The sequence below is a fragment of the Syngnathus acus genome, chromosome 9 (assembly GCF_901709675.1).
Source record: "Syngnathus acus chromosome 9, fSynAcu1.2, whole genome shotgun sequence".
NCBI lineage: Eukaryota > Metazoa > Chordata > Actinopteri > Syngnathiformes > Syngnathidae > Syngnathus > Syngnathus acus.
The window spans coordinates 13,182,188-13,209,676 of record NC_051094.1 but is presented as its reverse complement, the minus strand read 5'-3'; the positions used below and the strand labels follow the sequence as shown (position 1 = coordinate 13,209,676).

At 39.6% G+C, this 27,489-nt stretch overlaps 2 protein-coding genes across 5 annotated transcripts; both read right to left on the bottom strand.

Moving 5' to 3' along the window:
* Positions 1 to 893: 893 nt before the first annotated feature.
* Positions 894 to 12,730, bottom strand: ankle2 (ankyrin repeat and LEM domain containing 2). Of its 2 annotated transcripts, none has more exons than XM_037257905.1 (13): positions 11,764 to 11,899; positions 9,669 to 10,118; positions 8,993 to 9,187; positions 8,530 to 8,714; positions 7,976 to 8,164; positions 7,753 to 7,875; positions 6,309 to 6,372; positions 5,676 to 5,851; positions 5,466 to 5,572; positions 4,975 to 5,162; positions 3,685 to 4,510; positions 2,755 to 2,886; positions 894 to 2,247 (listed from the first exon to the last, which is right to left on the bottom strand). In XM_037257905.1, exons 2-13 carry the CDS (start codon positions 10,105 to 10,107, stop codon positions 2,001 to 2,003), a joined length of 2,871 nt encoding a protein of 956 aa, XP_037113800.1. In that variant the 5' UTR covers positions 10,108 to 10,118; positions 11,764 to 11,899; the 3' UTR covers positions 894 to 2,000. The 2 variants fall into 2 exon arrangements, with proteins under 2 accessions (XP_037113800.1, XP_037113799.1); XM_037257904.1 differs by lacking the exon at positions 11,764 to 11,899 and adding an exon at positions 12,395 to 12,730 and having other exon boundaries at positions 1,217 to 2,247.
* Positions 12,731 to 12,912: 182 nt separating this feature from the next.
* golga3 (golgin A3) lies at positions 12,913 to 26,659 on the bottom strand. Of its 3 annotated transcripts, none has more exons than XM_037257901.1 (24): positions 26,554 to 26,659; positions 25,767 to 26,008; positions 25,086 to 25,379; positions 24,678 to 24,790; positions 23,424 to 24,136; positions 23,101 to 23,209; positions 22,458 to 22,764; positions 22,191 to 22,393; positions 21,976 to 22,113; positions 20,929 to 21,090; positions 20,358 to 20,726; positions 20,061 to 20,138; positions 19,274 to 19,537; positions 19,090 to 19,184; positions 18,624 to 18,840; positions 18,050 to 18,193; positions 17,735 to 17,932; positions 17,486 to 17,602; positions 17,234 to 17,373; positions 16,240 to 16,372; positions 15,929 to 16,051; positions 15,616 to 15,780; positions 15,123 to 15,289; positions 12,913 to 14,418 (listed from the first exon to the last, which is right to left on the bottom strand). In XM_037257901.1, the coding sequence occupies exons 2-24, from the start codon at positions 25,885 to 25,887 to the stop codon at positions 14,226 to 14,228; spliced, it is 4,563 nt and encodes a 1,520-aa protein (XP_037113796.1). In that variant the 5' UTR covers positions 25,888 to 26,008; positions 26,554 to 26,659; the 3' UTR covers positions 12,913 to 14,225. The 3 variants fall into 3 exon arrangements, with proteins under 3 accessions (XP_037113796.1, XP_037113798.1, XP_037113797.1); XM_037257903.1 differs by having other exon boundaries at positions 25,209 to 25,379; XM_037257902.1 differs by having other exon boundaries at positions 25,767 to 26,000; positions 26,554 to 26,623.
* Positions 26,660 to 27,489: the final 830 nt, after the last annotated feature.

The window sequence follows — 27,489 nt, the reverse complement described above, 5'->3', positions numbered from 1 at the left end:
GAAAAACAAGTGTGAAAGTGTGTCTACTTGTGTTCTGTTGTAGAATTACAGTATATGTTGAATCATTGGTTTAATGGATAAAGTGAGAAAGGGGTAGGAATCTAAAAAGCTATGCTTCCTCCTACTCCTTTTTGAGCATTCTTTATTGATTTATTTACTTATGTATTATTATTATTAATTAATTAAATTTATTTATTTCTGTTTGTTGCTTTATTTTTTGTTTGTTGTAAGGACTTATATGTGGCACTTTAGAGTGTTCTTTGTTTTGTTTTTTCTTTTTGTTTTGGATGTTCGAAATAAAGACATCAATCAATCAATCAATCAATCAATCAATCAATCAATCAATCAATCAGCTCATCAGCAAGCTCTGAAACCTAATAACCATCCTGATCAGTTGAATCAGGTGTGTTAGGGGTGGGAGACATCTAAAAGATGCAGGGCAGTGGCATCAGAGGACTGACTGGGTTTGGACATACCTGTTCTGGCCCAAGTGAGTGCACAAGATTAAAAATTGTTTATTTGACAGGGACAGTGCACATCAATGAACATTTCTGCAAATGAACCAGAATTGACCAATTTTTCATCTGTTGGGGGGGATGTGTTCTATGTTGTAACCTCACACATGTAAACATCACAGTGCAAGGTGAAAAAGTTATGTTGTGAAATTTGAGATTTTCTGTAATAAGTGGGTCATCCTCATTTTGCAGCAACCACTTCAATCAAATGTTTCCTGTAGTAGCAGATCAAACTTGCACATTGATCAAGAGGAATTATGGATCATCTCTTTTCAAAACGGTTGCAACAATATTCACTGGACGGTCTGATGTGAGTCTGTCAGGATGAGTAAAACAATGACAAACATTTGTCACATTGAAAAGATCATAGAAGTAAAGTAGGAGTGATGTTTTATTGACTACTTGAAAGCAAACACGTCCGTGACATACAGAAAGAGAGATAATGCAAAAAGCACAAGAAGCATGGTTGAAGTTTTTAGGGGCACATTTGAAACGCTCCACACATTCAGAAACATTCAGAGAAAAATATTTCCTCTTCTAACCTGAGAGCACAAGTGTGATGACAATCTCCTCAGCAAAGTTGTTTGTGCTCTCTGAGAAAGTTTGAGTTCACCCAAAATTACATTCAGAACAAATCAAGTGTAAGTGGAAATTGTTTTTTAAATCAAAATGTTTTTTCTGTATCTTTTTTTTTTTTTTACACTTCCCTCCAATACAAGCGTATATTGGAAGTGAAAAAATGTCACACTTGTGTCAGCCAGAGATTACTTCTCCAAACTAATGAATAAAATGTTATCAGCTTTCAACTTGCCAGTCCTAAAAGTTTTCTTCTGATCTCTTATTGCAATATAACACTTGACTCCTGTGTCCGTGTGTTAGTCCCCCAAAGGAAGCGGCTTGAAACTTTACCATGAGAACATGTTTCTAAAAGGAAAAGTCAAGATGTCTTGAATCCACTGAGTAAAGATAAAAACAACTCCATTTATTGAACAAATAAAAGCATGGAAGATTCATTCAGTATTCCTGGGTTTGCTGTGTTGCTACAGCCAGTAATGTCCAGATGTGAGCTAGATTATGTGTCCAAAAGGACAGAAGGAGTCCATTACTTTTGAACATTAAGGCAAGTACTGAACTGAGGAAAATGCAGGAAATGGCAGTCGGTTTAACATCAAAAAACAAAAAAAATTTGTGCTACTGACCAACATACACAAAAAATATTTTTTTCTATTTAAGAACATTTAGTGCTGACAACCCCACACTTAAATGTGTTTTTGTTACAGACTTTGGGGAGTGTGGCTTGTAATCATAATATCCAAAAAACATCAACTTGGGCAGGTGCTCCACTTGTCACAGATAACATCCACGGTCTGCACTGAGAAAGTACACTCATTACTGAAGTTTCTTTTTTTTTGTTTTTAAATAGTTTTTTAAAATATTGTGTGTGCTGCAGCTCAATAAGAGAACTTTTCTAGGCTCTTCCATTCTTTAATTCAGGCTTGTTACGGGAGGTTGAGGATGATGTGGCTTGAACGACTCGTTCAAGCGCTTGAGGCGAAGGCGTTGGATGTAGCTCATGTTGGCTGGGCTGTAGCGGCTGGGGCTGAAATCCGGTGAGGCGGCCTGGCGGGCGGGGCTAAAGTGACCCGAGGGAGAGGTGAGGATGCCAGACGGCGAGCCGGGAGTCTGATGCTGCACCCTGAGTCGCTGTTTTACCACCACAGGGCTCGGCCAACTGGACACATTGGTCAACATTCTATTTTTAGAATACTTGTTCCTTTTAGTAAAAGGCTTACTGAGGAACACTATCTAACACCACGGTCTAAATTATTATGCAAATTATGTTTTCACTCTTATTTTTATAATAGTCGATGCAAACGTCACTCAGCATAGGAGAATAATTGGAATGTTTTCAGACAACCACCCCCAACCATAACTATTTTTTTTCAAGAAAACTGACTTTTTTTAAAATACAATATTCAAAATTATTTGTACAGCAGTGTTTCAATACAAATTGGATAGTTTGCAAAGAACTGCAAATAGCCATTTGTTGAATTTGCTGAAATGATGGGAAATGAGAAAATTATTTTTGAGAGCCTGAAATTGAAAGATTTGGACAATCTTTGGTTAATAGATACTCTAAACAATTACTTGATTATTAAAATTAAGGCGATTAATTTGATTATCGGTCTGTTGTGGATTAATCAATTAATGTGGACACCTCGACACATACAAACCTAACCTGTTCATGTCTGAGGAAGAGTAGGACTTCATTGTGCTCATCCACTTGTGAATACTGGGAAACTTTTTGAGATCCACCTCTACATCGCCGATTGCTGCCAACACATCCCGGTCCAACTTGGTAGGCGAATCCCTGCGAAAACATCAGACGATATGGCTGACCTCTTATCTGTGACACCTCAATCAGCAGTAAATAACACCTATATTTAAGACTCTTCATGGGACAGGGAAATCTCTCATTCAATTTTTGTTGTGTTGATCGACAAAATCCGCCTTACGAGTAGGCTTAAGACACTCTGCCAATAGATGGCTACAGCGAACTTGATAAAATTGTTAACTTGCTGTTAAAATACATAAATCGAGCAAGCATAAAAAAAAAAAAATTGTGGTAGATTTTTTTCCCCTTTTTCTAACGAGGCGTCTTAGAAATTATTTATTTCAGTGCGTATCCTGTGCCTCAACCTACTATTATTAACAAATACAGTTTTGCAAATGAAATAAAAGCAAAAATGCTTTCCATAAAAGTAATTTAAACGACATTCTTACGTCTACAAAACTAACTAAAACTAACTCCTAATTATGGTGAACATGTCCTTTGTCTTTGCCAATTAATATCATTTGGTGTTGTCATTGTTTATTTCAATATTGCTGTACATCCGTACCTACAGAAGGAAGGCCAAACGAATGACAATTGTAGTTTATCACGCATTACTTACTGACCTTTTTTTTTTTTTTTTTTTAATTGCACTCATCAAATATTCTGTATATTAAAAAACCCCAAATCAAGCTTTTTCATGAAAATAAAAAATTATAAAAACTAACAAATTTGCTGTAAAAATTAATTAAACCTAACTGGATTTAAAACAACAACAACAGTCAAAACAAAATAAAAAGTAACTCCAAAGAAAAGCCCCCAACTAGAGATACTCACCCATCAATGAAGAGTCCCCTTCTACTGTGAGGTGGGGTCCGATGAAGGAACTCATGAGAATTATCCAAGGATTTATAGGAGGATCCTGATGACCCCGAGCTGCTCAGGTCTCTCCCGCCATGATCCCACGATTTGGACCTCGCACACAAGTTGCGCACCCCTGAGGCCGGCTCCCTTGTCCTGCTCATCATTTCGAGGCTGTCCTCATCTGCCTCAAAGAACTCTTCGGAGCTGCTGCCGCCGCACCGTTCCTCTGACTCAGCCACCTTCAGGGCCTCGTTGTTTTGGGTGCTGTGACCAATGGACAGCCGCTTGAGCTCAGCGCCCGGGTCTACGCTAATGGAGGAGCCGTCGGAGTCAAGGGTGTCTCGGTGTCGGTTCCCGCCACTGCTCCTTTGCTCCCTGCATCTGTCTGGGTTGACCGGCAGTTCTTGAAGCGACATGCGCTCAAATTCCTCCGAGAGGTTGGAGATGGGTGAGAGTAAGCTGGAGGCAGATGGCGAGCTCCGAGGGCATATGGTGTCTCCATTGGAAATGCCATCTCTTGGGGAGGAGCACACCCCATTTATGCAGACGCTGGGTGATAGCAAATCCTGCTCGGCTGCCGTCTCGATCAGGTCGCCTCCACGATACTTCAATCCCATTGGCATGATGTGGACGTCGTGACCTCCCACTGCACCTTTCAGGTTGTCCAAGGATGCGGCGGAGGAGGTGATGCAAGTAAGTGCTGCATTCTGCCTATTCTTCATCTCCTCAAGGCTGATGTCCTCACTCTCGTCCAAGAAGGCACCAACAGAGATGGAGTTGCAGAACTTCTTGGGCTTCCCTGCAAGCACAGACGTTCATTCAAAGACAGATAATGCCAAAGTCCAGCATTTGCTAGCTTCATTGTAATATGGTAAAAAAGCGAATAAGGAGAGGTTCAGTTGTTGCCGATGACAAAATGTGAGTTGTGTTCCATTCAAGTTCTAAAGCCGTGTAGAACTTTGCATTTCTGTGCAATTTGTTGTGCAATTCCAAAGAACTACAGATGTAATCAATTCACAAAGTGGTGCCATTAATTTTGGCAGAAATATACTTCTCTCAATTCACAGACTCAAGTTTACAAACTACAAACAGAGTCATTGCTAGAGAGGCGCCACTTGATTCCTGAAATGGTGATATGCAAATGAGTGAGGCACATTTGTGCCCAGCCCCTCATGCTTCCATGCTCATAACATCCTAGGTTGGAGTAATTGAGTGATTGTGTATTTTCCCTTTTTTGTGACCAATGTGTTTTAATGTGTGTACCTGGGGAAGGAGTTTTAAATCTGTTGCTGGTCTCATTTTCCCCTTCTTCACAAGTATGTGGAAAGGAATCCCTCTTACGCAGGTACTCTTCCAGCTTTTGAAGTCCCTTGGTTGATGACAGATCTACAAAACTGCCAAGAAAGTCCCAGTATTCTGCCCAGGGATGACCCATCTCGTGAGCCAAATCTCTGTAGGATGTGAATATTAATTACGGAGACTGTTACTAGAAAATAAATATAAAAAGTGTACACATTTTGATTTGATTTCATTCAATTCTACTGGACCCAATATTCAAATGACAACTCATCCATAACACTTGAATGCTATCAATATCGAGCCGAGTAATTTTAAGAATTCAACTGTAAAGCGAAAAATAAACATGCAACACATGGATTAGCCCCAGCTTGAATGCATGAAAGGACTACCACAAGGATTTAACAACTAGAATTAAAGCACAGTGTACAGTTGTACAATTACTAATGTTGTCTTACCTGCCAACCCGCTCTGCACCACGGTCAGGATCCGACTTAAGAATGTTGTGGAAATTCTCTGCTCGATTCCGAGGTGGGGTCTTCCAAGAACGTCGAAAATCCCCCGCCTAAGGTGGACGATTATACTGTCGTTTAGGTATGATACTACATTTGACCTTTTTCCAGAAACAAATGAAGTGAATGCAAATAAGAAGTGAAGGAAACTCTTACTTTAGAGGGACTCAGTGGACCAGCAAAGGCTGTGACAGCCATCAGTGGATCCAGCGGGCTTTTTGCATGTCGTTGGATCAGCGAGAGACTCTCTGAGGCTTCAGGCGACCACGGGGCACCTATGATGGGCTGTGACGTGTTATCGGCTGGCCTAAGCAAGGGGATGTAGCAGCGGTCTGTGGAATGAGCAGAAAGATGGCGTCACACAGAAGAATCCTCCCAGTGATCTTTTGCTCTTCCACCTCAGGATTTTGACAGAGTATTATCTATTTCAATATAATGTTACATTTCTCTATTATTGTTTACCTTCTTTTAACTGTGCGTAATTGCAGCAGCGTTGTTCAAAAGATAAAGACTCAAAAAAGAAAATCCAAGCGTATTTAGAGGTCAGCTAGTTTAAAGATAGCAACATGATGTGCTGATGTCATCCTGCTACTCTGGCCAGTGTGATGTATTGACAGTTGACACACTATGTTTTGGTCCTCAATCCATTTTTTATCTTTGGAGACTGCAATTTCTACTTCACAACAGTAAATACATTGCCCGTCTTGAGCCAGGCTTCTGAGAAATAATAAAATGTTAGCATGGACATTAAATTGTGAAATAAATTGTTCAAAATGTGTTTGCTCTTACCCTCCAAGTAGTCCCTTATTTTCTCGCTCACTTCTTCGCTTGTGTTCTTTCTGCTACAAATAATCTATGGAAAGGGGGAAACGAAAATTCACAATACAGACAGACAGCTGTTACAATACATCTGTTGCTGGCTTAGTGCTTATGCTTGTCTAAATTTAGTCAACAATGTGCAGAAGGGATTGGAAACATTTGGAGAGCTAGCCCTAAGGTCAGAACTTCTCAAACTCACACACATGAAAGTGCTCCACAATGACACCCCTTTGCTTCAGTTGAAAACACGTACAGTATATAGTTAGTTTAGAGTGTTTTTTCCCCCACTTTAATAAAGCCTCATTCCAATATAATAATAATAATTAATTCAATTTATATAGCACTTTTCAAGGACCCGAAGATGCTTATATTATATTATATAATATTTAATACAGAACACGATATTGAATTTGTTGATGCATTTTTGTCAGTGATTATGACCTCAAATCTACTTTGTTATAATGGAACAAGATTGGTACATTTTATTTGAACAAGTTTTACCCATTCCTCTTTTAAGCACCTCTCAAGGTCTACCAGGTTGGAAGGAGAGCATCAGTGTACAGCCTTTTTCAGATCTCTCCAGAGGCGTTCATTCAATTTCAAGCCTGGGCTCTGGCTGGGACACTCAAGGACATTCACAGAATTGTCCCCAACTAACACCTTTTATATTGCACCTGTGTGTTTAGGGTCATTGGCATGCTGAAGCTGAACCAAAATACACCACTCTTTGAGAACAAGAGCGCTCTGGACCAGTTGTTTCATCCAGGACGTTTCTCAAAATTTAACTTCAAACCTGAGAAAAGGGGTTTCGGGCAACTCCCTGACAATTGCCATTTAGCGGGCTAACCAGATCTACCTCCAGAACAGTGTTAAGACTGAAAGATCATACTAAAACACAAAGCTCTGAAGTTTTGACCCAAAAACGTTTGCATGGCATTGTACCTTCAGAAAGGACCACAGATAAGGGTCTAAACATGCACAAAAACTCAATTAGTGTTGCAATTCTTCTTTAAAAAAAAATCTAATTCCAATGGCCCAGTACTACAACATGGCCAGAGACGCGATGTCCCAAACTGCACATAAATTACATGCATCTACTCTTCAATCCAGACTAAAACCTCATCATTATTTTGGTGGTTTTGCTATCAAGATTTTGCCTCGAGTCATTCGGTAAAGGAAGGTTAATTTATTTTAGAAGTTTGAAAGTACTTGCAATCGTAAAATCATACTTAACATGTTACCATTGAAGACATTTGAAAAATGCCACTAAAGACCTTGTTTTTAAATTCCTGGATTCAGTGCCGTTTAAGAGTTTTTAAGGATTCGCTGAAATCCCGTGTACTTTGTATGTCTACCTATTCTGTTGGCTTGTGACTAAAACCAGCAGGGAATACAATTCTGAATAGTCACATACATCACAAGGCTTCTGGTTGTCACTGTTCTTGCAGTTCTTATCTGTGTCAGGATGCGTGCACAGCACGTTGACAACATCTGGACATCCAAACTTGCAGGCAAAGTGGAGCGGCGTTTCACAACCCTGACATAGGCATACAGCACAATACAGTGTGAGCACAGGCAGAAACAAATTCTGTGATCTTCTTTGTTTTTTGATAGGCTGAGAGAAAAAAAAAACCTACCGCCTTATCCGGAGTGTTGAGGTAAAGATCGACAATGTAACGAATGCGCTTCTGCAGTGTCTCTTCTTGGTCATCGGGGTACATGAGACGCATGAACGCTGGGTCCTCTAAAGTATCCAGGAGAAGTTGGGCAATGCCCGCTTGGTTCTGCTTGGCCGCCACATGCATTACGTTGTACCTGCAGCCCTCCTGAGCACACATTACAATCAAATGCTCTGAAGGTGATTATTTTGACTCTTCTAAACAATGAAGTGCCTAATCTAAAACAGCATTTACCTAGCCTCATTCAACGGGAATTTAACCACTCGATATGCAACAAGGACAACGAATCTTGGGATACCGGTAATCTTTATTTTTCAATTTACCGAGACACTTTGATTGTAACTAAACATATTCTAACAGTTTGGCAATGGCTCTTGTTGCACAAAACAAGATCCAAGAAAGCATGGCTGTGAGCTTCATTTTCAGTGAACCACAAAATTTACAGACATTCCAGAAAGTGTTGGTAAACAGATTAGGTTGAAAATAACGAGTTTCATATGGGCACAACTCACCTGAACAATAGTGGGGTTATCCCCTGAGCCAATGAGATAGCGCGGGTTGCCCCAGACACTAGCTTGAAACTCCTTCTCATCTCCCTCTTCCACGGCTTTCCTCAACTTGGCCGTAAGGTCCTGGGTGCGTGGGCACTTGAAAGTGTTGGCCCGTTCCCTGCTAATGGTATCCACCTCCATCGTGTCTTGTGTGTGGAGAAAGACAACTGAGTGAGAGGCCAGCACTCCTTAGCTGCTAGATTAAACAACCAGTAAATCTGGGTTCACGGATTAATTATTGCCTTTAAATAAAACCAATTTATATTACTAATGTGAACAGAGGGCCAAACAAAGCAGCAATAGAAAGGTTATTTGGAATTCACAGAAATTCAGCAAAACTAGACAGTGAAACTTCTGCTTGACACTTTGGTTTGATTTGCAATTCTACAAAGCATTCAGCCAAATACTGATTTACAGACTGTACCTTTGCTGATGATTTGGCCTGGTTCAACAGGAGATACGCATGCCATGGATTTGTTGAGAAAGGGGAAATAGTCACAGATTCCCTTGGCAAACTTCTCAGCATCCTCACGGTTGGAAAAGGGTTTAAAACGTGATCCCTTCATCGCCTTTACAGCTTGAAGGGCATCTTTCTTATCTGCATACACCTGTCCTCTTTCTATGGGCAAACCATAATCAGCATGAGTACTTATTTATTGGCATGTGTATTTCAGCTATATGTGAAGTCGTTCTTGAATGTCAACTGGTTGTCCTGACACTAAACAAAACAGAGTTTTAGAAAAATATAAACATTGACACGGACATCTTATGGGAGAGTGGCACAAATACTAATGCTCAAAGAGAGAGTACGTCAACGCTTGGAAGCACATTCTCGTAACTAACACACGTGTTGAGGTGCACCGAGGTAACATGAAGAGGCATTGTGATTAGCTTTAAATGGGACTGGTCGTGAGGCCGCTTCTCCAAAACACTAAATACATTTAGTAATTGTGCAACAAGGAAGTGTCCAAATGGGAAGGTTGGACATAGACAACACAGGTGAAAAAATGTATGGCGAAGATGACAGAGTGAAACAATAGGACACTAATATGGGACAAGCCGCAATTGTCTACAAAAACCAAAAAGCAAGGCTTTCTTACCTTTTCGTGACATGTCCTCCCATATTGGAGGACATACTCCATAATAATAGGTTGGGGATACTTGTGCTGCTTTTGAAGGCGTTTTCATCTTGGATTGAGAGTTAGAGATCTCCTCTTCCTCTGGCGGGTTGAGCCCCACACCATAACCAAAGTCCAGTTCCTCATTTGGGCTGCCGCTTGCTGCAACAGTTGTCTTGGCACACGGTTGAGGTTTGTCACGGTCAGCTGCTGAAGTCACGTCGTCTGCATCCCTTGCAGAGGAACTCTTGCCCGTTTCAGTGGTATCACTGGCTGACTCAAGGAGCTTGCGCGCCAACTTCTTTTCAAGGATAGATCGGGTTGAGGCCGTGATGGCGACGCACTTCAGGCCTGCCCGGGCAAATTCCTCGCGTAGTTCATCCGCTGTTAGGCCCTTCAGCCTGGTTAAAACTGCGTCCATGCTTCAGCCCCCTGGAAAACACATGACAAGTAAACAGCAATCAATAACAGCAATAAATGTATCTTGATTTGTAAATCCAACCAATAAACAATACAAATGACTATGTGCACTTTCCACAAAATAATCACTAAATTGCACACCAGAAAATTCAGCCAAGAAGTTGAATTCTAGCTCGCAAACACATGCAGGGCTATGACTTAAGAAATACACTACCGTTCAAAAGTTTGGGGTCACAAAATTGTTTGGGTGACCCCGAACTTTTGAACGGTAGTGTATATATTTATTTAGATAATTATTTATAGATTATATATATAATCTTCTGTGTAAAAAATCTTATAATATATCTGTATACTTATATTCATAGATTATATATAATCTTATACAAATATAAGATATAATTTATAATATTTAATTCATAATATTTTATTATAATAATATTTACACTACCGTTCAAAGGTTTGGGGTCACCCAAACAATTTTGTGACCCCAAACTTTTGAACGGTAGTGTAGTTCCTAAAGGCTTGATAATTCTAGCAGCACACATGCAATGAGTATGCACCTTCCGAACTGACTTTTTACTTTAGCAACACACGAGGTTTCATACGAGCAAGTTTAAATGATTCTTGACACCAATTGCACAGAAGCTAAGAAAAAAGCATTTTGGTAACTTTTTCAACAGCGTCTATGAATTTCGGTGAGAGTTAGTCAGGCTCCAAACATATCAGTTAGTCCCACAGCAATTAACAGCAAATAGAGAATTTTATAAACATAAGCACATTATATTTTTGGATTTTGATTTGATTTTGTTTGTTTCGGGAAGTACGACACACTTATTACAACTTCATTTCACATTTTGTTTTACATGACTTGTCGAAAAGGGAAGCGGATTTAAGCAATCTTTCTTATCTGGTCCCGTCTCGATTACAACCAAGGTTTCACTGCCAGACACACAATCTACATTATTACTCATAACACTACCATAATCATAAAAAGAGAGAATCAAAAGAAAACTCAAATTTGACCAGGATAAAATCTGATTTGAATACAGCAATTACAAATAAACTGGAAGTTTGAATATGAGTTCAATACAGCATAAAACTGGAAGTTTGCATAACAATTGCTATCAATTTTCTACAGCCATATACTAGTTCAGGTTTGCCACCTAACTGTGCACTTACATATCGTTCACACTCTTAGCAAAGTGCTTATCTGCTTTTCTGTCATTACTATCACTCCCTAACAGAGGCGTTAAGACACTTTCAACCTTCTGATATATTCAACCTATTATCGATAAAAAAAAAAAAAAAAAAAAGCACCACGTCCAGCTAGCCTGCGCTAGCACGTTTGCAGCCGGGTAGTGAGCTTGGCTAGCATAGTAGAATCGGCTCTGATGAAATTCTGGTCAAAAAAAGCAAAAACGTGACCAATCTGGGGAGACTATCAATATGTGTGCATTACATAATTTTATACACAAACACAGATTTGTTGCAATAAACGGATGGATTAGTCTATTCGTCGCATGCTGTCACACCCAACTGTCATTTGAGGCTTCTCAGGCTGCAACGTCCAAATTTGATACGTCTTCGGAGTGATGATGGCGATAAAACCGAAAGTGCATCTGTTGACATCTTTGAACAAACGAGTACTCATACTCACAGAGCAACGTGTTTTGCATTTTACGATGAGCTTTAGGAAGTCCTCGTTAGTTTTATACACAAAGTGGTGGACAGACACAAAGCTGAGGACGGTCTGATAGTCTCGTCTCATTGTTTACAACGTACTTTGCGCATGCTCAGTTTCAACAGTACTAATGTTGCGTTCCCTATCGTTTGGATTTTGAAAAGATATATACTCTATTTACATTAACAAGAGGTCATTTAAACAATGTTACCGTAATTATGTATGGTATTTAGAGTCCATAGTAGCGAATATACTGGCATTTAGTTTCTGTTTTTTTCAGTGATATTTTCGTCCTTACACTAAATTAATTGAAACACGATGAAACGCTCATAAGTAGAGCACGTATCAAAAACCGTAAACGATTGTACAGTAAAAATCGGGGATGGTGCTGTATAAGTTAATTGTACTTTCCCCCACTCCATTTGAACGTCTAAATATCTTATGATAGCTTTTATTTTCCTTCTCTAAAAAATGTAAGCTTTTGTGTAATGTGTTTATTGTTCAATACGTCAAAATCAATCCATCTCCCAACTTTCAGAGTGTACAGCATTTACAAAGCAGTACACAAGTAAACATTCAAGAGCTGAAACGCAAGACAGGTACCTACCTGACATTTCTCAGAACATTCCAAAAGACATACTGTAAATAGTTTGCCCCTGAAGTTGACTGCCAGAATAAGACTTAAAACGATCACAGTTACGTGTGCTTTCTGAGGCGTGCCTTTCTGCTAACGTTAGCCTCAATGCGACATAAAATTCTCCTCGAGGTCCGCGTTCATCCGTAGTTATTTTCTAGTGCAGTTTTTGTTCTACGTTAAAAACAAAACACATTTAAATTAATGTGAAAGTGACCGCCCCCCAAAAAATAAAAAAAATAACCACGCGCACCACCTCCTCCTCTCCGCGACCAGATGGTTTCAAAATACAGACACAGAGGACCCACTGTTGACCAACGTGGTGCCTGAACAAAAATGCCTAACATATTCAAAATTCAGACACCGAGGACCCACTGTCGCCCAACATGGTGCCTGAACAGAAATAATGACATACGTGGAACATTTATTCAAAATTCCGAATATAAAACGTTACGGCAAGGTAATTGTCCTATTATAATAACATTCCAACAGACAGTCTCAGTAATTTTTATAGAAAAATTAGTAAGTTTGAAAGATTCAAAACAGTAGTTGTGTTGAATTTTGAGCCATTCCCTTTCAATTAAACAAGCATACAGAAAGAACATCTTAAAGTACTTACCCACCAACTACAGGAACATAACCCTCCCCCATTGTGTGGCAGCATAAACTACTGCAGAATTCTAACACGGTTAGTATTAGAAATAGGATAAAATGCCAGGAAACATTGTTTCCCGTAACTTGTATTTCCTTTACAATATTGAACATTTATGATCAATTTACAATCATACAAAAAGAAAAAAATATATTAACGTCTGGAAACAATTAACCCAGTATTCACACAAGATTAGTATGTGATACTGTAGTCACCTTCCATCAACATGTACAGTATACAAATAAAATAACATGGAGACACCTGCCTTTAGTGGTAACTATGTTGCAACATTACTTGCTTTCTTTCAGTTACATTTTTATCAATGGGCATGCTGTCGGTTAAAAGTGCCCTGCATACTTTCAGATTTACACACTGAAAATATATTACATCTTGCACATACCCTCAGCAAAATAAGATACTAATTTAACCAGATTCCATGACAGTATAGTAAGATTATGTAAATACCCACACACACAAATTATGACAGTTCATGCTCGACAAGACCCCTTCATACATAACCGAGACTCCAAGAACCTGCGGTCAAATGGTTACAATAAAAATGAAGACCTACTGCATTTTAACAAAGGCAATAAAAAAGTTTAGTGTGCATGACCTTATGACAAGACACTTACCTGTCAAGGACTCGCGTAACTATGTTAATTAAATCCTGAATGAATGACATCAGCCAAGTACAGGCACAAAGATATGGAAGAACATGTCTTAGCCAGTGTGGCTTACATCTTTTTACATATGGTCAATCAATCATCAAAGCTACTAATTACAAATTTGAAGGTGAAGCATACCGAAAACCTGAACAGCTTATATTATTATATTAAACGTGCCTGGATAAATGCTCCATCCGATTCAACAAATGATAAGGTTAGGATTTGTAATGGTGTGGTTCATCTCTAATTCTTTAACGCTCAATAAATATCACAAGGGCATAACAGTATAAACAAAGGTCAAATAATAAAAGAGCAAAATGAAAAAAGCTCTGATTTACGTTTTTACTCTGCAAAAGCACACCTGTGATGATAGGAGAAAAATGCCAAATGTTGACAGCCGTTGTTTAAAAGAAAAACGGAAAAATTGACTTAACAACACCTTTGTGGATAAAACTCCACTGTCGTCATGGTCTGAAAAAAGTTGCTTTTAGGACTGCTGCTGTTCCGCTTCGTTGTTATTTTCCACCACTGTATTGCTCAGCGGGCTCCATGCATTAGATATGTTGTTTTCAAGTCCCAGTTGAGCCAGTCCTTCCTCTGTGTTTGGCAATGAGCTCATTGACTCATGCACTGTTACTGTGTGCTCCTCCATCTGTTTTTGGAGGCTGTCCATCTCCTCCCTGACAAAAAAAAAATTAGAAAAACATCACAGCATATTCAGACTAGCATTGGAAGCAGTATTTCACACCTTAAATGGAGATTTAAAAAAAAAAAAGGTGTACTAGAGCAAAATATATTGCAATAAATTGGACATGTGGTTTTCAAACTGGGGGGGCTATTACCGTAATTTTCGGACTATAAGTCGCACCGGAGTATAAGTCGTACCAGCCATAAAATGCCCAAAAAAAGTGAAAAAAACCATAAATATGTATATAAGTCGCTCCTGAGTATAAGTCGCCCCCCTACCCAAACTATGAAAAAAACCGCGACTTATAGTCCGAAAATTACGGTAAGTTATGCTATGTGCAGACCAAAGGCGTGCTCAGCGTTCCCGGTGGCCCGTTTCCATATACGTATAGTCAATGCAGTTCACAAAATCAGGCAACTGCACCTCAATAGTTGAAGCGTTTGAAGCGGAAATTTTGCTCCTTTTTGTTCCTGGGATTGAGAGACATGGAACACAGCCAATATATAAAAAAAAAAAAAAAAAAAAAAAAAAAGAAGATCTACAGGTATGGCATTTAGAGGTACACAATCATGGTTGTTTGGTTTAAATTATGGCGTTAGGATATGGGGTCCTTGGAAAAATTACTCTGCTGTAAGGGGTCCATGGACCCAAAGATTTTGGGGAAACCCAGTACGAGTGTACAACAGAGCATCTTACTTGAGCTGCCGCAAACAGTTGTGCAAGTTGTTGAGCGGCTCTTTGTTGACCGAAGTTGAAGGTTTCAGTAACTCATCAAGAAGTGAGGCAGGCACTGGGCAGTCAGGGATCTTTACCGGCGTCACTGGGTTGGATGGGGTCCCTTCAGTCTTCAACTCCATCCGTTGCTGTTCCAACAACGTCATAATTTAATGGCAATTCATCTTCAAAGAGATTAACTTGTGCACACTTCTGTCAATTTGAAATCCTAACAAAAATCAACATTTTTCCAATTGTTCATTATTGTTCTATGTATAGTCCAGTATTTTGATATGAATGAGTATTAGTCATTATTATTTGCATCGGCAGAGAACCAATAACTCAAAACAGTATGCAGCTAATATGCTAAATACTATATGCTAAAAATGCTTTCATCGAGTGAATCCTTCATTCCAGTAATGACATTGACCAAAATGAACCCAATGAAACCAAGTCAAGCAAAAGGCTGCATCACCTTTCTTAGACGGATCTGTTTGAGGTCCTGTTTGAGCTGCTGGTTTTGTAGCAAAATGGTCTTCATGCTGTTCTTCAGCTCACCCACTTTAGCTTGTAGCATAAACTTGTCCTTCCTTGTACCATTCAGCTCCTCCTGGACGGTCTCCAACTCGATCTTTATGTTCTGTGACAGACAGACTTAAAATAAATCCAATCGCTTGAAAAAGAATAGGTGCCGATCATGATATTAATTACTGCTTTGCAAACTCTTTTCCCTGCCATTGTTTTATCGTGTTACTTAATTGACATTTCTCATTTAAATAAATACTTGCCTGCAAAGCTGTCTGCAGGTTGTCCAGCTCCCTATGCTGACACTCCTCCATCATCTCCAATTGCTGCTTTTGAGCCTCAATCTCCCTCTGCCTTTGTTCCACCTCCCACTTAAGGTCCTCAACCTGTGAGTTGTAGGGAAGTTGGACGAGACAATGTGTTATTAGTCGCTACACGTTTCCATCAATAGTCAACTTTAGGTATTTATAACTGTAAAAAACGTAGACTGCAAAACTTTGTTTTTCTTTCAGATAATAAAAAATAGTCTCCCAATAATATTAAAATAATTCAAACAATGAAATCGTTTCCTTACCTCTTGGTTAGTGAGGGGCTTGTTTGACAGCTCTTCATCTAGTTGTTTCTGGAGGATTTGGAGGCGGGAATGGGCTTCAGCCAGCTCCTCTTGGAAACTGGAGATCTCCTGAGCATGCTTCTCATCCTGAGATCTGTGGATAGAGTCGATGGTCAATAGTGTCAGAGATTTCGAAAAACTTTTCATTGCAAATATATCCATCCCTTTTGAAAAATTAGCAAAGTAACTTGACTTTTTATTTGAGGAAGTATGACACTTCTGTGGAAAATAATGCTGATAGTGGCAATGGTGACTTATTTAAAACATTATGTTGTTGATGGTAACATTTAAGTCTATTTTAGACAAACCTGAAATTACGCAAATCAATTTTTTTGCTATTAATACCCACATGCAGTGCTCTCCATAAATCCGCACATCCCATTTGAGCCGTTAGCTTTGTGTACATGTTGCATTGAATGGAACCAGTTTTGAGCTTTGATGAATTATACTATCATTTTGTGAATTAGATTTCCTGAAATCTAAATTTTAGCCTAAACAGTGTTTACTCATTTTTGAAACATTACATTTTTAGAAAATGTTATGTCATTTTTTAAACATTACATTTTTAGTAAATATTATGTGCCCAGATCGACAAATCTCAGTAGTGATCAATAACATAATGGAAATAGTTGTAGTACAATATGCCATCAAAAAAAATTCTGAAAGTCAAGTCAAGGCTTTCTAATTGCATGAGTTGTACCGTTATTTTTGTTGAGCACTGTGTACCCTGCTTGGCATTTATTTGCATGCAAAGTTCATAAATGGAAATTTTCAACACTATATGATAAATGTCACTTATTTGAGGATTTTCTTTTTTTCTTTTTTTTTTCAGCTGGGGGGATGTGAATAGCGAGGGTCCACTCTACGTAGCTGTTATTTCCAACAGAGTCACTATTTACTGCACGTAATTCATTTCCATCGAAATCTGTATTCTGTAACAAATTAGTGTGCATACTGTAGCTTGTGGGCTTCATGTTGCAGAGCTTTGACCAAGTCCTCTTTGGCCTGAAGGTCTTTCTTGATCTCTGACAGTTCCAACATGGCAGCCCTGTAGTGTCTCCTATTGTGTGCTGCTTCAGCCTTTGCCGTTGCCACCTAGACATACAAATTAAATAATGACTAAAAACTCAACAAAGTGCATAGACAACTGCTATTGGAGTAACTCCAAAAGAAAACCGGCACCCCCTAAGTGCAGGAGAACTTGTACCTGTTCCTTAAGATCTTTGACTTTGGTTTTCTCTTTTTCCAAGGCAAGCTGCAGAGTTTGCACCACCTGCTTCATTTGTTGGTCCTCCTCTTCTTTGCGTTTCAGAACAGCTTGAACCTGAATAAGTGGATGCATGAAACAACAATTTATTTCACTATTAGGAAGATAATCTTTTACACTTTTTTAATCTCAATACACTGCACATTAAATACTACAACCAAACAACACTCGTTGCAATCAGTGCTTCACCTGCAAGTTGAGCTGTACAAGATCCGCCTCTCGCTTTGCTAAAGCAGATTCCAAGATATTGGCATGTTCGCGCAGTGCACTGTGGGACTGTGTCAGTCCAACCAATTTTCCTTTTTCATGTTCCAGCTCAAGAGCGAGCTTCTTGTTAGCATCTTCTAGTTTTCGGATCCTCTTCTTGAAGCATCGCGACTCTTGAAGCTTTTGAAAAAAAAAAAAAAATGCACAAAGCCATTAAGGAGGCCAAAGACGGAATAGGCCAGGAAAGTATTAAGTGCTATATTTAGAACTTTTAACACGGTCCCCCATATGGCCCACCTCATCTTCTAACTCCATGACCTTCTCCTGGTACTCCTCTAACTCCGTGGAAGTGAGGGATATGACTTCCTCAAGCTCCTTCTCTAACATTGCCTTGCTTTTAGCCACAACCTGCAGTGCAGTCTGAAGAGCTTCAATCTTCTCCTGGGTAAACAAAGAAACAGAGGTTATTGTGGCATTTAGAATGCTTGTATTTAACAATGGCAATTACAGGATGATTTTTTTCCCCCAAAGAGCAATTAATAGTCATTAGAACAGCATTTTAATGCAAAAAGGCTTTTAGTCACCTTTTTATATTGGTGACACCTAACACACTGCATGCATGCATGTGCACTGCTTTAATTCACAAAATGTAGTGTACAAATATTTTTGTATTGTACTTTAAGGGATAGTGCACTTATTTAGCCATTCCATCAATAAAAGGTGAATATTCTATCCATAATTAATTTGATCATTTCAATATTTTTCATGTACCTTTAAAAACAATAAGGATAAGTCAGCATGCAGATCTTGAACTACAGCACTGAAGTACGCTAAGTACTTCACTTAGTGTTCAGATCTGGTAGGTTTATACCTGCAAGATGTGGTTGTTTCCTCCATCTGAAACCTGAGCTTTGAGCTTGACCAGCTCGGCCTCAGTCGTCTCCTTGTCAGTTAGGGCCTCTTGCAGCCTCCTACTCAGGATGCTCACAGCATTCTCGTATGCCTTGTGCTTGGCCTTCATCTCCTTCTGAGCACTGGTCAAATCTGTCCCCAGCCGCTTCATACGCACTTTTTGCTCCGAGATTGCTCTGTTTTGGGAAAATAATAAAACTAAGTCAAGGGGAAAGCTGAAATGACCCGAACTGAATGTATGCAACTTTACATGCTAAAGTGTGTAAACGTAATAATCTTTGTGATGTCGCTAATCAGGATAATAGACCCTCTGATTAAGAAATTGTAATTTTAGAAAGAAATCTGAAGAGATACTTATCATTGCCCAAACAAATTAGGCCAGACTTAATTAATGGTTACTACGCTTTATTAAAAGCATGACTCACTTTTTGGCTTCTGTTTCCATTTTCTTCACTCTTTTCCTGAGACTTTCATTCTCTTCCGTCACAGCTACAAGATGACTCTGATCAAACTGCAAGGACTGTGAAGGGAAATAGAAAGACTTGAAAAAAAACATCACTGACCTTAACTGAATTTAGCATAGGAGAAATCGCAGCAATTCACAATTACCTGGATCTGTGTTTCGAGGTGGTCGCGTTCTCTCTGAATGTCTTCCAGATGACTTTCCATGTTATTGATCTGTTCTTGGACTCTGAGTACTTCTTTCTGCAACCGGCCCTGCTCCAAATCAGCTTTTTGCTTCTCCCCATGTACATCCAGAAGCTCTTGTTTTAGGTCCTTCACCTCTGCTAGAAGACGCTTTTTCGTAGACTTAAGCTCACTGATCAACTGGTCTTTAGAGTTAGCATCCCGACGATAGGCTTCCACCATCACCTGTGAAGGAAGACGTACCGTAATATTGTTCATCAGTCATGCACTAAGCAGCATCTATCATTTTTCAATTCAGCGAGGCACTGATCATTCTGTAATATTGTTCATCAGTCATGCACTAAGCAGCATCTATCATTTTTCAATTCAGATGACCATTCTATCTGTGACAGCCACCCAGCTGCACAATAAAGCCTCCGATGAAAACATTCTCACATTATTTTGTATGAAATACTTGTAGGGATATTTTGTAGGAAATACTCTTCTACGTTCAAGAGTTTCCAAAAACTTTGTTGACACACACCATAGTTGGAGGGAATTAAATTGCCTGGTTCAATTTGGCCTATTGTTTACAATTTAGTGAGCAGGGTCTTGCAATAACGGACAAAGTCTCGAGAATGTTATTTTCTCTGCTTGTAATGCTAAATGCTGTGAAGACCTTTCCGTGAAATTCTACCAACAGTTTTCTCCAACAGTTATGTCAATATTTTCATGTAGCATCTTCATTACGACAATTTAGAATTGTTACCTTTTGTTGTTGGAATTGTTCCTTAAATTTCTGAACTTGTTTTTTCAAGGAACCATTTTCTTGTTGTAGCTTTTCAATCTATAAGAAAGCAAATGCCAATCATAATAGATTACTTGAAAGATAAAGATCAAACACAAAAATAAATAACACTCATCAAATATATTGCAGATTTATAAAACAAACCAAAAACTTTTTGTTTTGTCATAGTAATTGTATATCTACTGAATTCAGTTCAGTCTATATCTTTGTACATCTTCTATCATACTCAAAAGCACAACCAACTCATTAGTTTCGCACCTGACTGGTTTTGACCTGCACTTCCTGTTGGAGATGATCCAACACATCTGAGACCACCAAAACGTCCTCTCCAAGCCGTTCAGCATTTTCATCAAGTTGGTTCTTGTCGGCTCGGGCCGTCTGCAATGCTACCTCCAGAACAATCTTCTCATTCTGGAGGTACTGGATGTTGTCATCTTTGCTATTGCTCTCTGCCTGCAACTCAGTTAGCTGGGCTTCCAGCTCTAGGTATCGAGCCTCCAGTTGGTTGATTGACTGCTCTTTGGTATGCAGGTTCTCCTGAGTGGTGGTCAGCTGGCGCATAAGCTCCAGATGTTCTTTCTGGAGAGCCTGCAGCTGCATGTCCTTCTGAGAAAGGTTCAACTTCATCTAATGAACACACACAAAAAAAAGAACCACAGATCAGAGCAACACAGAGGCAAAATGGTTGGCACTGTTGCATAGCAGCTTGCGGTTTGGTGCAACAGGCCTGGATAAGCAAATCATTTACAATTTAGCTACTAACAAAAAAATACCAAAATGCTCTTGAAAGACAGACATGAAGGATTGATCCAAGAAAGCAGATCACTACCTGTTCTAGTTCCATTTCCAAGTTACTGGCTGTGTTGGCCAATTTTACTAAGCGCTCCCGTTCTTCCTCAAACTCTTCTAGTTTGTGTTGCAGGTCATCCTCCACCATAGTCTTGGCATCCTGGATCTGCTTGTAGGCAGATTCTTGAGTCATCATGTCAGCCTACAACACAAAGAGCAGAAGGTCCCGATCGCAATCATGTAAATAATCAAACAAGATCTGAGAACACACATCGACCTGCATCGTCAAAGAGTATGCCACTTTGGATTGGCCAATATTTTGTAAAAACACCAGACAGAATATAGATATGTGGAAAAAATACAAAATTACTTAATTTGGACAGAGGTGTCTCTACTTGACTGTGACAATTATGCTAATTCATACACAACATGACATCTTTTTGTCAGAAATTTACAGTGGCTATAGTCTAGGAAGAAACCCCTGTTCAAATAGTCATCAACGCCACTAATTAATGAAATGAGCAGCAATAAAATGGAGACAGAGCTTTGAGGGGAAACTGATTGGTATAAATGCAAACACCAGTGCAAGTATTTGTGTGAAAACTGCAGGGGAAAAATTTTAACAGACGTAATGTTCGAATTATATAAATAAACATACAGGGAGAACTAATGCGCATCGAAAGCAAATTGCTTAAGGCCGGATACTGCACAAAATGGAGTTTCTGCTGTGAAACAATAGATAAAAACAAACTGAATGTCAAATACTGCCAGTTGTGTGCTGACTCCCATTGAACATACGTTTGAATGAAATTTGTCAATTCTGGACACCATATTCCCAGTTATAAGAGAGCGTGCACACTTTAAGCAACCACATTCTCAACACCCTCCCAACTTGAGTTGTACATAGTGGAAAACATTCTGAAATGATTTTATTTTTATTTTTTTAAACTATTTATTTTCATATCAGAAAAACCTTGCATTTGAACAGTGGGTGTAGACTTCACATCCACAGTCCAGATTTGTCCAAATATGCTGCTCTGTTTCAACAGACATACGTTCAAACACGAAAAAAAAAAGTTTAATGTACCTCAATACTCTGCAGTTGAACAGCTATACGCTCTTTTTCTTTGATAGAGCGGTGTTGAGTCTCTGTCAGTTGGTGGGACAGGGTCACATTCTCTAGCTTCAGATGTTCCAGAACGCCAGTCTGGGTCATTTTGCCAGCCTAGGAAAGAAGGTCAGACTTTTTGTTTGACATACATTTTGAACTTAAAATAAATAAATAAATAATAATAATATTACCTGCATGTTAGCCATTTCACTTTGCAGTCTCACTCGGGCCTCCTGAGCCAGGCCAAGTTGTTGCTGGTACCACTGCCTGACCTGCTGGAGTGAGTCAATCTCTGCCTGGGAGGTTTTCAGTCGACTCTGGAGAGTGCTACGCTCCAGCTGGACCTGTTGTAGTTGGTTCTGAAGACCACCCATTTGCAGTCGCATTTCCTGAACTGCATGATATATTGATATAAATAAAAACAGTCAGGTTGGATTTTTGGCTGACTGAAGGCTTACCTGTGTTGTCCCTTGATGCGAGAGTCGTTTGCATTTCATCCACCTTCCCCATTAGTCTGTTGTATTGGTCTTCAGCCACATTCAGGTCATTGCATAACGATGCCAGATTGGCATTTTTGCTCTCCAAATCGCCTTGGAGCTCCACCATTGCCTTTTCTAGTTGGCTACAACTTTGCCGCAAAGTACTGACTTCTGTTGTGAGGACGTTCTGCTTTTCCTGGCTAAAGTGAACCTCTGCCTTTTGAGCTTGCATCTGAGCATTCACGGTGGCAAGCTGGGCCTGGAGCTCCGTCTTCTCTTTTAGAGCCTGGTGGGCAGGACAGGATTATAAAAATGTTTAATGAATGATAGATACAGCATTTGCCAATTAATATGTCTGTCTGCAGCAAACTGCAGTAACAAGTCAGAATCATTGAGAACCTTTTTTGAACACGTTTTAATATAGTGTACACTAACGGGAAGTAAAACAAACCACTCATTATGATGCAGTGCATTTGGAGCCCACCCCAAAATATAGCAATAATAATAAACACTGTTAATAATTAGTACACCTCTGACAGTTTCACTCAAAACTATGCTCTAATATTGTATTTTGCCAAAATGTTGTGGCTGGTCAGTGTGTTTGTAAGTACTTCACACTAACCTGGTTGGCCTCAGATGATAAAGATTCCAGTTGGCCTTCTAGTCTCATTTTTTCTTTCAACACCTGCAGCATTTCATCGTGGCCCATTACAGAACTCTCCAAAGAGACACTAAACAATGTAAACATCAGTTATTTGACAAGCCAAAAGAATAATCAAAAAGCTGCTTGAATTATTTTTAACTGGTTTTAATTTACATGTCATCAAAAATACCTGCTGGAGAAGCGGTCTATAATAAAGAATCATAAAAAAAGCTGCTTTAATTGTTTTAACTGGTTTTAATTTATATGTAGAAAACAAAATCACTGCATGTCATCAGAAATACCTGCTGGAGAAGCTGTCTCTGCGGCTGCGTGGTTCTACGGCGCCTTCTTGCTCCAACTCCTGAAGATGCTGCTCATCACTGGCTGCTTGCAAAACTTCATGCAGGGAGGGAAACTGACCCATGGCCTCCGGCGCAATCTCCCGCCCCTCAACCGTGTAGGTCCCCTGCTGCCTGTCCATGGCAGCAGAAAACATGGTGTAGGTTCCCCTGGTAGAGGCACTGCTGTAGGATGAGCTGTCACTGTCATTGCCATCATTTCCAGGCCTTGCTCCTGAGTCACCACCATCAACCTCAGAGACACTTTCCCCCACCTGCAGCAAAACACCAGACCGCCTTTCTCCCTCGCACGTGCCTGACTGTGACATCACGCTGACCTCAGAAAGAGTAGATACTGCACTGATAGTGGACTGGACAGAGCCCATGGTGTTGTCTGCAGTCTTAATTCCACCTCCTTCTCCTCCACCATCGTCCTCTGGAGATTTATAGTCAGCCAAGGAATGGATCTTGCTCGTGCGGGACGATCTGGATTTCTTCTCCTTGGTGGGGGGAATTCCTAAGCTCCCAAGTTTAGGACCACGGGGTACACTGGTCCTCAGGAAAGAATACTCCTTGGTCATTGCGAGTGTATTGGCCCGGGGAAGAGCCTCAGGATGCAGCATTAACTCTGGATCCAGGGTGCTGAACGGTCTGTTTTTTGGTGTGCTGCGGTGGGACTGAAAAAAATTGGGAGGTTATACTAGCAATATGGCCACTTTCAAGTTGCTAAGCCTGCTGTACACTATCAATGAAGAGCGTTATCTCAGAAAATGCTTCAGTTAAATTTAAAAACCCATGTACTAGGTGTCTTGACATATGAAGGGATTGACAATAAAGCTGACTTTGACTTTGACTTTGATTATTACATGTTACCACCCTCTTTAAACAAAAGTGTTCTTTTTTTTTTTTTTTTTTCTTAAACATTTCCTGGGAATGCTGGCTCCCTCTTCTAAAACTGACTTCAGGCTTAGTCAAGCAGTTCATTCAAGTCTACCCGTGAAATAAATATGATCAATAAATATCATCAGCATTCGATTCAGTTTTTTGTAGTTTATGAAAAAAACTGAAAATTACTTAGGCCGTTATTTTAGGAGGGTGGCAATACGTTAACAGTGTTGTCTTAAAAAATAAATTATGATGGTTGTGACAATGTTGTCTAAAAGGTCAACTACAAACAATATTTAACGAAGGTGATTGTGACAGTGACTTTTCACTCACCCTCTCCTTATGTCTTTGCACTCTGTACTGTTTCAGCTGCTCTTCCAGGCGCCGACGAGCCTCCAAACGAATCTTTTCCTCATTCTCCAGCTCCAATGAAGGCTTCTTGTTGGCTACAGAGCAAGAGTATTCATCCAAAAGGAAACATTAATGAAATTATATACTCACACATCATGTGAGCATTGTGAAAAGAGGCGAACTGTGAATCCCTTAAAACAAAAGGAAAAAAAACTGGAAAATATGCCCTTTAATTAACCCTATGGAAGTTGAACAAAAGTCATATGCTTGACTCCATCTACCCAGAGAACAAAGACAACAGACCAGTAAAAGAATAGATAGGAGTTTGGTGAAAGGGTTACAAATAGGCTCAGCACAGAGGGGGCATTCACGCAACAAATTTATGCTTACACAAATCCGTCTCCTGCATAGGCATACTGAGTTTGAGTGACTGCAATGCATCACCCGTGTGACCCGTGACCTCAGCAACAGCCTGCTCAGGTTCAAGCATCATGGGTGGATAAGCAGTCACACCTGGAGAACCCTCTTGACTTTGGGTGTTGACCGGGGGGCTGGTGCGAAGCGGAAGGGCGTTTGGAGACAGGGACCCATTAGCATGGGAGTTCCCAGCAGCAGCAGCAGCAGTAGCAGCAGCACCAATGCCCTCTGACTTTCCATTTGGCATCAGATCCGAGCTGATGGGACCTGAAATGAATGAGTCCCAAGGAATGTGACAGTGAGGTGAGTCATAGTCTATATTGTGGGCCTGAATGCATAGTGAATGTGATGCTCTTGGCAAACTGGCTGAGCAACTATGACAACACTCAGCAGCACAATCTAATTCACCCCCTGGTCTTAAGGGCTCTGCTGCTCAAGTACTTTTATTCACACCTCGCTTCCCCATGCTACTAAAACACCATGTGCAATTGGATAATTTTTTTATTACTAAGACCAGTCATTGTAAGCCAAGACAGTTGGAAAAAACGGCTGTGTACACAAGGTATGCATGCCTAGCCTCCCTCCCACCCCGAGCAGTGAGCTCAAACAATGGCAGACATTTTGTTATCATATTCCACCAGCATCAGCACTCACCGTTGTGAATCCCTTTAGTTGTGTTTGGTTTCCCATCAAGCCCTTGTTGCTTCAAATTTTGCTCACTTTCAGTCATTTGGAATTTCAAAGTGCTGTGAGATTGCTCGGTATTCATCTCCATTTGAACAGTGTATTAGATTGTAATGTCCATAGCTTTTAGATGATATTTCTGGGTCTTCATTGGAAAAGCACCAAAACAATCGAAACCAGGTGCCTTTCAAGATCCAGGATGTACTATAGCACTGAAAAGAAAAATCACACAGAGTTTAGCAAATGTAAAACTTAGAAAAAAACGTCCCATATTACAGCTCGAGCAATGCCTCTTTACGAGTGGCAGCAATGCTCCATTAAACTAGCAACATCTTTTGAAGATGTTGCAAATGGTCAATTTTCGTCCTATCGAACCTTTCCGAACTACACTAGTCGACAAATACGCAGTTAAGATGGATATCAACAGACAAAAGCTACAATCTCACAAGTAAGTGAACTGCATGTATTCTTTAGTATGTGCAATTAGCAAAGACGTAATTGGCAGCCATAAATAATATGCACTACATTTTAGCCTGTAGTGCTCGCAAAAGTTAGCAATATGTTTGCGGCGGGGGACCTGTCAAGCTAACATCAAAGTTGCTAACTCGATCGTGAGAGCTCGAGTGTGGATTAGATTTTTAAATCATCACACAAATATCACAATTAACATGTTCAACCCAGCGTGATTTAAATGTCCATGGGCTGACTATAAAATGACAAATTCAATAAATGCATTAAAATCATAATGAAAGCTCACCTAACCAGCTTCGCCTTTTACTACGTGGCTGTTTGGGTTCCGTCCTTTAATATGTCCGACTGGAAACAGTAAAGTCAAACAAATGTCTGGAACACAAGTGTCATATTCGCGAAAATAAATAAAACGAACAAACGAACGAACGAACGGATGATTGATTGAATGAATGAATGAATGAATGAATGAATGAATAAATAAATGAATAAATAAATAAATACTTTTTTTTTTTAATCTAATGAATATTTATACGAGGCGTTTTACAAAATTGCTCTGTGACTGTCATGTTTAGACTGTCATTCAAAAGCCTAAATCATGTTCAAACGTAATAAACATCCATGCAAGTGATACCAGCTGCATGGCACACTCATGGCTTCAAAATTTCGCTTATAAATCTTTAAATCACTAAATATAACGCCTGACGTATAAACCGGGAGTAGGCCTGTCATCCACGGCACTCAATGCAATTAAAACAGGGGGATCTGGGTGGAAGGTGAAACGCAAATCAATAGTAGCCTAAAAAATAAAATAAAATAAAAAACCAATCTATCAAGGTTGTCGATGGATTTAAAATGTAAATTTCTGACGTTTGAATGATTTAGAAATATTACAAAGTGTACGGTGGCACCATCTAGCGGTATTTAAAAAAACTACGACACATAAAACAGTTACCATACGTACTAAAATATAACGCATAGTTTCGTCGACGATATGTAATTATTTTGACATAATATAAAATAGTATTTTTTTATTGCTTGCTGACCAAACCTCGGTGTAACACTAAGTAACTCTATGTTGCTAGTATTTATTGCAACAAACAAGGGACACATTTTATAGGCTTATAGTGGCAAACAAAATAAAAAAACAACAACACGTAAACAGTTTTTGTCAGAGCTCAAGCTGTCATCTCCCCACGCTTATCTACTGTATTTCATTCATTTT

Bases quoted from the DNA above. Each gene is read 5' to 3' on its own strand.
- golga3 (XM_037257901.1), bottom strand. From the start codon at position 25,887: ATGGAGATGAATACCGAGCAATCTCACAGCACTTTGAAATTCCAAATG. The intron at 22,765-23,100 runs GTTAGTGTGAAG...CCTGCCCACCAG, and splicing joins TATCATCTGAGGCCAACCAG to GCTCTAAAAGAGAAGACGGA. The intron at 20,139-20,357 runs GTGCGAAACTAA...GCTTTCTTATAG, and splicing joins TGCAGGTCAAAACCAGTCAG to ATTGAAAAGCTACAACAAGA.
- ankle2 (XM_037257904.1), bottom strand. From the start codon at position 10,107: ATGGACGCAGTTTTAACCAGGCTGAAGGGCCTAACAGCGGATGAACTA. The intron at 6,373-7,752 runs GTATGTGACTAT...CCCTTTCCATAG, and splicing joins ACAACCAGAAGCCTTGTGAT to ATTATTTGTAGCAGAAAGAA. The intron at 2,887-3,684 runs GTGAGTATCTCT...ATGTTTTCGCAG, and splicing joins AGGGGACTCTTCATTGATGG to GGATTCGCCTACCAAGTTGG.